This window comes from Haemorhous mexicanus, chromosome 37 (assembly GCF_027477595.1).
Source record: "Haemorhous mexicanus isolate bHaeMex1 chromosome 37, bHaeMex1.pri, whole genome shotgun sequence".
Lineage (NCBI taxonomy): Eukaryota > Metazoa > Chordata > Aves > Passeriformes > Fringillidae > Haemorhous > Haemorhous mexicanus.
The window spans coordinates 1,172,960-1,184,105 of record NC_082377.1 but is presented as its reverse complement, the minus strand read 5'-3'; the positions used below and the strand labels follow the sequence as shown (position 1 = coordinate 1,184,105).

Here is an 11,146-nt window from a genome sequence, read left to right as displayed (position 1 = left end):
AACCATCGAAACAACCACAGCAACTTCCATGGAAACAACCACATCACCCACCATGGAAACAACCACATCCCAAACCATCGAAATAACCACATCCCCAAACACGGAAACAACCGCAGCAGCAACCAAGGAAACAACCACACCCATAACCATGGAAATAACCACATCATCCACCGTGGAAACAACCACATCCCCAAGCATTGAAACAACCACATTTCCAACGCTGGGCACAACCACATCACTCACCATTAAAACAACCACAGCACCAACCATGGAAACGACAACAGCACCAACCATGCATACAACCACATCCCCAATCATGGAAACAATCATAGAAACAACCATAGAAACAACCACCTCACCCACTTTGGAAACAACCACGTCCCCAACCATGGAAACAACCACATCACCAACCATCGAAACAAGCACAGCACCAAATATCGAAACAACTACACCTGTAACCATGGAAACAACCACACCCCAAACCATGAAAACAGCCACATCCCCGAACATTGTAACAACCACAGAACAAACCATGGAAACAACCACTGCAACAAACATCGAAAGAACTACACCTGTAACCATGGAAACAACTACAATACCAACCATGGAAGCAACAACATCCCTGACCATTGAAATAACCACACCACCAACCATGCAAACAATAACGTCATCCAGCATGGGATCAACCAAATCACCCACCATTGAAACAACCACAGCCCCAACCATAGAAACAACATCATCCCCAACCCTGGAAACAACCATATCCCCAACTATGGAAACAACCACAACAACCACCATGGAAACAACCACATCCCCAACCATGGAAATAACCACACCACCACCCATTGAAACAACCACTGCATCAACCATTGAAACAACCACATCCCCAACCACAGAAACAACCACATCCCCAACCATCGAAACAACCACATCCTCAGCCATGGTAACAAGCACAGCACCAACCATCGAAACAACCATAGCAACTACCATGGAAACAGCCACACCACCAAACATGGAATCAACCACATCCCCAACCACTGAAACAACCACATCCCCAACCATGGAAACAACCACACCACCAACCATGGAAGAAACCACAACACCCACCTTGGAAACAACCACATCCCCGACCATGGGAACATCACCACCACCAACCATCAAAACAACCACATCCCCAAGCATTGAAACAACCACATCCCCAACCAGGGAAACAACCACAGTATCAGCCATTGAAACAACCACTGCCCCAAACATCGAAACAACTACACCCGTAACCATGGAAACAACCACATCTCCCACCATGGAAACAACCATATCCCCAAACGTGGAAACAACCACACCTCCACTCATTGAAACAACCACTGCATCAACCATGGAAACAACCTCATCACCCACCATGGAAACAACCACATCACCCACCATGGAAACAACCACATCCTCAACCATTGAAAAAACCACATCCCCAACCTTGGAAACAACCACATCACCAACCACTGAAACAACCACAGCATCAACAATGGGAACAACCACTTCCCCAACAATGGAAACAACCAAATCACCCACCATGGAAACAACCACAGAACCAACCATGGAAACAAACACATCCCCATCCATCGAAACAACAACATCCCCAACAATTGAAACAACCACATCTGCAACCATGGAAACAACCACAGCAACTACCATGGAAACAACCACAGCAACTACCATGGAAACGGCCACACCACCAACCCTGGAAACAACCACATCCCCAACCACTGAAACAACCACATCCCCAACCATTGAAAAAACCACATCCCCAACCATGGAAACAACCACACCACCAACCGTGGAAGAAACCACAACACCCACCTTGGAAACAACCACATCCCCAGCCTTTGAAACAACCACATCCCCGACCATGGGAACATCCCCACCACCAACCATCAAAACAACCACATCACCAAGCATTGAAACAACCACATCCCCAACCATGGAAACAACCACAGTACCAGCCATTGAAACAACCACTGCCTCAAACATCGAAACAACTACATCCGTAACCATGGAAACAACCACATCTCCCACCATGCAAACAACCATATCCCCAACCGTGGAAACAACCACACCTCCACTCATTGAAACAACCACTGCATTAACCATGGAAACAACCACATCACCCACCATGGAAACAACCACATCCACAACTTTGGAAAAATCCACATCCTCAACCCTTGAAAAAACCACATCCCCAACCTTGGAAACAACCACATCACCAACCACTGAAACAACCACAGCATCAACAATGGGAACAACCACTTCCCCAACAATGGAAACAACCACATCACCAACCACCAAAACAACCACAGCATCAACAATGGGAACAACCACTTCCCCAACGATGGAAACAACCAAATCACCCACCATGGAAACAACCACAGAACCAACCATGGAAACAAACACATCCCCGTCCATTGAAACAACAACATCCCCAACAACTGAAACAATCACGTCTGCAACCATGGAAACAACCACATCCTCGACCATCGAAACAACCACACCACCATCCATCGAAACAACCACAGCAACTACCATGGAAACAACCACACCACCAACCATGGAAACAACCACAACCACATTCCCAACCGTTGAAACAACCACATCCCCAACCATGGAAACAACCACAGCAGCAACCATGGAAAAAACCACACGCACAACCATGGCAATAACCACATTACCTGCCGTGGAAACAACCACATCCCCGGCTATGGAAACAACCACATCAACCATCGAAAAAACCTCTTCACCCATCATGGAAACAACCACAACCCCAACAGTGGAAACAACCACAGAATCAACCATCGAAACAACCGCAGTCCCAACCATGGAAACAGCCACACCACCAACCATGGAAACAACCACATCCCTGACCATGGGAACAACCACATCCCCAACCATGGAAACAATCATAGCAACAACCATTGAAACAACTACCTCACCCACTTTGGAAACAACCATGTCCCCAACCATGGAAACAACCACATCACCAACCATGGAAACAAGCACTGCACCAAACATCAAAACAACTACACCCGTAACCATGGAAACAACGACATCCCAAACCATGACAACAGCCACATCCCCGAACATTGAAACAACCACAGAACAAACCATGGAAACAACCACTGCAACAAACATTGAAAGAACTACACACGTAACCATGGAAACAACTACAACACCAACCATGGAAGCAACAACATCCCCGACCATTGAAATAACCACACCACCAACGATGCAAACAATCACATCATCCAGCATGGGAACAACCAAATCACCCACCATGGAAACAACCACAGCCCCAACCCTGGAAACAACCATATTCCCAACTACGGAAACAACCACAAAAAACACCATGGAAATAACCACACCACCACCCATTGAAACAACCCCTGCATCAACCATGGAAACAACCACATCCCCAACCACAGAAACAACCACAGCAACAACCATCGAAACAACCACATCCCCAGCCATGGTAACAAGCACCGCACCAACCATGGAAACAACCACAGCAACTCCCATGGAAACAGCCACACCACCAACCATGGAAACAACCACATCCCCAACCACTGAAACAACCACATCCCCAACCATGGAAACAACCACACCACCAACCGTGGAAGAAACCACAACACCCACCTTGGAAACAACCACATCCCCAACCTTTGAAACAACCACATCCCCGACCATGGGAACATCCCCACAACCAACCATCAAAACAACCACATCACCAAGCATTGAAACAACCACATCCCCAACCATGGAAACAACCACAGAACCAGCCATTGAAACAACCACTGCCTCAAACATCGAAACAACTACACCCGTAACCATGGAAACAACCAAATCTCCCACCATGCAAACTACCATATCCCCAACCGTGGAAACAACCACACCTCCACTCATTGAAATAACCACTGCATCAACCATGGAAACAACCACATCACCCAGCATGCAAACAACCACATCCACAACCTTGGAAAAATCCACATCCTCAACCATTGAAAAAACCACATCCCCAGCCTTGGAAACAACCACATCACCAACCACTGAAACAACCACAGCATCAACAATGGGAACAACCACTTCCCCAACGATGGAAACAACCAAATCACCCACCAGGGAAACAACCACAGAACCCAACATGGAAACAAACACATCCCCATCCATCGAAACAACAACATCCCCAACAATTGAAACAACCACATCTGCAACCATGGAAACAACCACATCCTCGACCATTGAAACAACCACACCACCAACCATCGAAACAACCACAGCAACTACCATGGAAACAGCCACACCAACAACCATGGAAACAACCTCATCCCTGACCATGGAAACAACCACATCCCCAACCATGGAAACATCCACATCCACAACCATGGAAACAACCACATCCCCAAACATGGAAACAACCACAGCAGCAACCATGGAAAAAACCACATCCACAAGCATCGAAACAACCACATTTCCAACCCTGGAAACAACCACATCACTCACCAATAAAACAACCACCGCACCAACCATCAAAACAACCACAGCAGCCACCATGAAAACAACAACAGCACCAGCCATGCATACAACCACATCCCCAACCATGGAAACAATCATAGCAACAACCATAGAAACAACCACCTCACCCACCTTGGAAACCACCACGTTCCTGACCATGGAAACAACCACATCATCAACCGTCGAAACAAGCACAGCACCAAACATCGAAAGAACGACACCCGTAACCATGGAAACAACTACAACACCAACCATGGAAGCAACCACATCCCCAACCATCGAAACAACCACACCACCAACCATGCAAACAATCACATCATCTAGCATGGGAACAACCAAATCACCCACCATGGAAACAACCACAGCCCCAACCGTGGAAACAATCACATCCCCAGCAATCGAAACAACCACATCCCCAACCTTGCAAACAACCACAACAACCACCATGGAAACAACCACATCTCCATCTATGGAAACAACCACATCCCCAACCATCGAAACACCCACATCCCCAAGCATCGAAACCACCACATCCCCATCTGTGGAAATAACCACAGCACCAACCATGGAAACAACCACATCCCTAACCATCAAAACAACCACTGCACCAACCACTGAAAAAACCACATCCCCAGCCATGGAAACAACCACAGTACCAACCATCAAAACAACCACTGCCCCAAACATTGAAACAACTACACCCCTAACCACGGAAACAACCACTTCAACAACCATGGAAACAACCATATCCCCAACCATGGAAACCACCACAGCCCCAACCATCGAAACAACCACATCCTCAAGCATGCAAACAACCACATCCCCGGCCATGGAAACCACCACATCCACAACAATCGAAACAACCACATCCCCGACCATGAAAACAACTACAACCGCAACCATGGAAACAACCAGATCCCCAACCATAGAAACAACCACATATACAACCATGGAAACAACCAGATCACCAACCATCAAAACAACCACATCACCAACCATGGCAACAACCACATCCCCAACCATGGAGACCACCACACCACCAACCATTGAAACAACCACATCCCCAACCATGGAAACAATCACACCACCAACCATCGAAACAACCACATCACCAACCATGGTAACAATCACACCACCAACCATGGAAACAACCACAGCAACTACCATGGAAACAACCACACCACCACCCATCCAAACAACCACATCCCCAAGCATGGAAACAACCACACCACCAACCATCGAAACAACCACCGCAACAACCATTGAAACAACCACATCCGCAACCATCGAAACAACCACATCCTCCATCGTGGTAACAACCGCTTCACCAACCCTCAAAACAACCACATCTACAACCATGGAATCAACCACATCACCCAGCATGGAATCAACCACCTCCCCAACAATCGAAACAACCACATTCCCATCCATCCCCATAACCACATCACCCACTACCACCACGTCAACCTCCTCCACCACCTCATCCACCTCAACCTCCTCCACCACCTCAACCACCTCAACCCCCTTAACCCCTACCACCACCTCCACCACCTCAACCCCCTCCACCACCTCCACTACCTCAACCCCCTCCACCACCTCCACCACCTCCACCACCTCAACCCTCTTAACCACCTCCACCACCTCCACCACCTCAACCCCCTTAACCCCTACCACCACCTCCACTACCTCAATCCCCTCCACCACCTCCACCACCTCAACCACCTCAACCACCTCCACCACCTCCACCAACTCAACCCCCTCCACCACCTCCACCACCTCAACCCCCTCCACCACCTCAACCACCTCAACCCCCTCCACCACCTCCACCACCTCCACCACCTCAACCCCCTTAACCCCTACCACCACCTCCACCACCTCCACCACCTCAACCCCCTTAACCCCTACCACCACCTCCACTACCTCAATCCCCTCCACCACCTCTACTACCTCCACCACCTCAACCGCCTCCACCACCTCCACCACCTCAACCCCCTCCACCACCTCCACCACCTCCACCACCTCAACCCCCTTAACCCCTACCACCACCTCCACCACCTCAACCCCCTCCACCACCTCAACCACCTCAACCCCCTCCACCACCTCCACCACCTCAACCCCCTCCACCACCTCAACCACCTCAACCCCCTCCACCACCTCCACTACCTCAACCCCCTCCACCACCTCCACCACCTCCACCACCTCAACCCTCTTAACCACCTCCACCACCTCCACCACCTCAACCCCCTTAACCCCTACCACCACCTCCACTACCTCAATCCCCTCCACCACCTCCACCACCTCAACCACCTCAACCCCCTCCACCACCTCCACCACCTCAACCCCCTCCACCACCTCCACCACCTCAACCCCCTCCACCACCTCCACCACCTCAACCCCCTCCACCACCTCCACCACCTCAACCCTCTTAACCCCCACCACCACCTCCACCACCTCAACCCCCTCCACCACCTCAACCACCTCAACCCCCACCACCACCTCCACCACCTCAACCCCCTCCACCACCTCAACCCCCTCCACCACCTCAACCCCCTCCACCACCTCAACCACCTCAACCCCTTTAACCATCTCAACCCTCTCCACCACCTCAACCCCCTCCACCACCTCCACCACCTCAACCCTTTTAACCACCTCCACCACCTCCACCACCTCAACCCCCTCCACCACCTCCACCACTTCAACCCTCCTAACCCCCACCACCACCTCCACCACCTCAACCCCCTCCACCACCTCCACCACCTCAACCCCCTCCACCACCTCCACCACCTCAACCCTCTTAACCCCCACCACCACCTCCACTACCTCAACCACCTCCACCACCTCCACCACCTCCACCACCTCAACCACCTCAACCCCCTCCACCACCTCAACCCCCACCACCACCTCCACCACCTCAACCCCCTCCACCACCTCCACCACCTCAACCCCCTCCACCACCTCAACCACCTCAACCGCCTCCACCACCTCAACCCCCTCCACCACCTCAACCACCTCAACCCCTTTAACCATCTCAACCCCCTCCACCACCTCCACCACCTCAACCCTTTTAACCACCTCCACCACCTCCACCACCTCAACCCTCCTAACCCCCACCACCACCTCCACCACCTCAACCCTTTTAACCACCTCCACCACCTCCACCACCTCAACCCTCCTAACCCCCACCACCACCTCCACCACCTCAACCCCCTCCACCACCTCCACCACCTCAACCCCCACCACCACCTCCACTACCTCAACCCCCTCCACCACCTCAACCCCCTCCACCACCTCAACCCCCTCCACCACCTCCACCACCTCAACCCCCTCCACCACCTCAACCCCCTCCACCACCTCAACCCCCTCCACCACCTCCACCACCTCAACCCCCTCCACCACCTCAACAACCTCAACCACCTCCACCACCCCCACCACCACAACCACAACCACCACAACCACGACCACCACAACCACGACCACCACCACGCCCACCACCACTACGACCACCACCACCCCCACCACCACTACAACCACCACCACTACCACAGTCACGAGTCCAGGTGAGTCTTCCTCCTTGCTGACCCCCCATAGCCACGTCCCTTCTCCACATCCTGCTCCCAGCCTTCTCCAGGTGGCTCCTGAGGTTTCTCCAGGCCGTGTCACATCTCCTGTGTCCTCGGTTCCCTCTCCCAGGTCAGTGCCTGAATGGTGGCACCTGGGAAGATGGCAAGTGCGTGTGTCCCGAGGGCTTCCAAGGTGACCACTGCGAGGAGCTCATCTGCCAAAACGGGGGCACCTGGGCCAACGGCCTCTGCCAGTGCCCCCCCGATTTCCAGGGGGACAGGTGCGAGACCGCCAAGGACATCGTGGAGATCAAAAATGGTAGGGAACGCTCCCAAGGTTCCATGGGGTGGCCACCAGACCAGGACCTGGGCTGAGGTCACCTCTGAGGGGTCAGTCAGGGGTTGGAGTGAGGGTATGACCTGGGAATGGGACCACCATGGAGGGACTGACCCCGGGATGAGGTTGGGTCACCACAGAGGCACCAACTGAGAAACGGGGTCACCTTGGTGAGACTGACCTGGGTTTGGGGTCACCGTGGAGAGACCAAGGTGGCCCCCAGACCAAGGTCACCAGGGGTGGGATGGGGACACCCGGGTCTCTTCCTTACGGGTCTCCTCTGCTTGGCCAAGTGACGATGAACGCGACGGTGGTGATGACGACCAAAATCGAGAGGGATTTTGATGAAAATCTCAAAAATACATCCTCAGAGGCTTACCAGAAGTTTAACGAAACATTCCAGAAGCAGGTCAGGGCTCTGCAATGCCAGGGGTGACCCTGGGGACAGCCCCTTGAGGGGGTTACGTGGACCACGACGGGGATCTGGATCTCCCCTGGCTTCTCTTTGTCTTCCAGATGTGGGAGCTTTATAAAGATATCGAGGGGTTCAAACGTGTGGAGATCAAAAACCTCAGGTGAGTCTTCACGGGTGGCCAGGTGGGGTCCTGACCCTCTCCAGAGCTTTGGTGGGGTGGTTTGGGGTGAAGGGACCCACGGAGGTCAGTTTGAGGTGATTCCCTTCAAGTTTGGAACATCCACACCCCTCCAAGCCACGTTGTGTCCATGGAGTTCCTCCAGGACGGTCCAGCCCCGTGTAACCGTGGTGTCCCTCCACACTGGACTTCCCATACTGGTCCCAGTTTGGTCCAGAACCAAGCGCTGCCCTTTCTCCTCGCAGCTCGGGCAGCATTGTGGTGGACTATGACGTCATCCTGGAGATCCCCGCCAGCTCCAAGGCCCAAGAGATGGTGACCATCATCTCTGAGAACCTCGTCGCTGCCATCCAAAACTACAACTGCAGCGAGAACTGCACGGGGGACGACTGTGAGTGACTCCGGGGGTCGCCCCACCAGCACCGGGACCTCGCTGGGGGTGGCTGGCCTTGGGGTTGCCCACCAGCAGCTCCTCTCTCCATGCCAGGTATCTGCTTCAACACCAACTCCACCTCAGTCCGCGGCACTGACGTGCAACCGCTGGAAGAAAGTAAGTGAAGCCCGCGGCGTGTTTGGGGGTCCCCACCCCTCCGAGGAACCCCAAAACCTGAGCCCCGCGTCTCCACCCTCAGATCTGTGCGACACCTACATCAAGGAGGAGTTCAGAAGCTTCTACACGCTGTACCTGACCAGCGCCGGCGTCATCTGCATCACCCGCTGCGACGCTCGCCACGCCGACCCCCTGCCCTGCGTCCACGGCCGCTGCTCCGTGGACCGGGCGGGGCCGCGGTGCGAGTAAGAACCCGCCCCCCCCAAAGTGGGTGGTGCCCCCCAAATGCCGTGGCTGTCACCATCATGATCTGCCCACCATCGTGATCCCCCACCAGCCGTGACCACCCCATGATCTTCATGACCATCCCCAACTCCCATGACTGCTGTGATGACCTCACCACTGACCACCCCATTCCTATGACCACCCCCAGCACCATGACCCCCATAATTCCCCACCATGACCATGGTGACCCCACCACCATGACCACCATGACCCTACCACCATGACCATGGTGACCTCACCACCAAGACCACCATGACCATGGTGACCTCACCACCATGACCACCATGACCACCATGATCACCATGACCCCACCACCATGACTGTAGTGACCTCACCACCATGACCACCATGACCACCATGACCACCAAGACCACCATGACCACCATGACCATGATGACCCCATGACTACCAAAACCACCATGACCACCATGACCATGATGACCCCATGACCACCAAAACCACCATGACCATGATGACCCCACCACCACGACCACCATGCCCACCATGCCCATTCCCACCAGGTGCTCGGACCAGGTGGCCTTCTGGTACCAGGACAACGCCTGCAGCTCCCGCATCAGCAAGGTTGGGGTGGCCGTGGGCGTTCCGGTGGCCGTCTTGGCCCTGGCCACCACCATCTTCGCCGTCCTCCTGCTGAGATCTCAGAGGCAGAAGGAGCAGTACAGGTAAATGTGTCCCCATGGGGTGGGCTGGGGGGTCTCCTGGGGGTCTCGGCTCTCATCCCGGTGGGTCCCACCACGCAGGGAGAAGCTGAGGTCCCGCTCGGAGCTCTACAGCAGCGATGACGGCAACTGGGACGAACCCCAAGGCTTTGCCGTGGTCAACGCGGCGGCCACCTGGGAAGGTAACGGGCACGGAGGTGGGGATGGGGGTGGGAATGGGGTGGGGGGTCACCCAGGGGGGTCCATGGCACCTCTTCTTCCACCCCACAGACATGGAGACCCCCAGCACCAGCCACATCAACCTGGAGAAGGTGGACATCTCGAGGACGGTGGGTGACACATCCCCGGGACCCTGATGTTGTCCCTCCCTTTTTCCCGCCACCCCATCATCATCATCATCATCATCATCATCATCATCATCTTCCTCTCTGCTTCCTCCCCAGATACGCATCCAGAGACCCACCGTGATCCCCTGAGTGAAGCCACCTGAGAGCCAGCAGAGACAGGACATGGGGACACGAGGACATGGGGGTGACAAGAATCGGGAGATCCACCCTCCTCCTCCTCCCCACGCAGAAGTTTGCACA

At 53.7% G+C, this 11,146-nt stretch overlaps 2 protein-coding genes across 2 annotated transcripts; both read left to right on the top strand.

Moving 5' to 3' along the window:
- Positions 1-1,084: 1,084 nt before the first annotated feature.
- LOC132341255 (mucin-2-like) lies at positions 1,085-5,604 on the top strand. Its single transcript, XM_059872620.1, has 2 exons — positions 1,085-1,828; positions 5,359-5,604. Exons 1-2 carry the CDS (start codon positions 1,085-1,087, stop codon positions 5,602-5,604), a joined length of 990 nt encoding a protein of 329 aa, XP_059728603.1.
- Positions 5,605-5,719: 115 nt separating this feature from the next.
- On the top strand, positions 5,720-10,284 carry LOC132341254 (mucin-2-like). Its single transcript, XM_059872619.1, has 8 exons — positions 5,720-8,111; positions 8,245-8,433; positions 8,745-8,860; positions 8,968-9,026; positions 9,290-9,435; positions 9,532-9,594; positions 9,677-9,839; positions 10,206-10,284. Exons 1-8 carry the CDS (start codon positions 5,720-5,722, stop codon positions 10,282-10,284), a joined length of 3,207 nt encoding a protein of 1,068 aa, XP_059728602.1.
- Positions 10,285-11,146: the final 862 nt, after the last annotated feature.

What these genes read in the sequence shown, in the direction of transcription:
- LOC132341254 (XM_059872619.1), top strand. Translation starts at nt 5,720, where the DNA reads ATGGAAACAACCACACCACCACCCATCCAAACAACCACATCCCCAAGC. An exon ending in TACCACAGTCACGAGTCCAG is followed by an intron (nt 8,112 to 8,244) that starts GTGAGTCTTCCT and finishes TCCCTCTCCCAG; the next exon opens with GTCAGTGCCTGAATGGTGGC. An exon ending in CGGGCGGGGCCGCGGTGCGA is followed by an intron (nt 9,840 to 10,205) that starts GTAAGAACCCGC and finishes CCATGACTGTAG; the next exon opens with TGACCTCACCACCATGACCA.
- LOC132341255 (XM_059872620.1), top strand. Translation starts at nt 1,085, where the DNA reads ATGGAAGAAACCACAACACCCACCTTGGAAACAACCACATCCCCGACC. An exon ending in AAACAACCACACCACCAACC is followed by an intron (nt 1,829 to 5,358) that starts GTGGAAGAAACC and finishes CACATCCTCAAG; the next exon opens with CATGCAAACAACCACATCCC.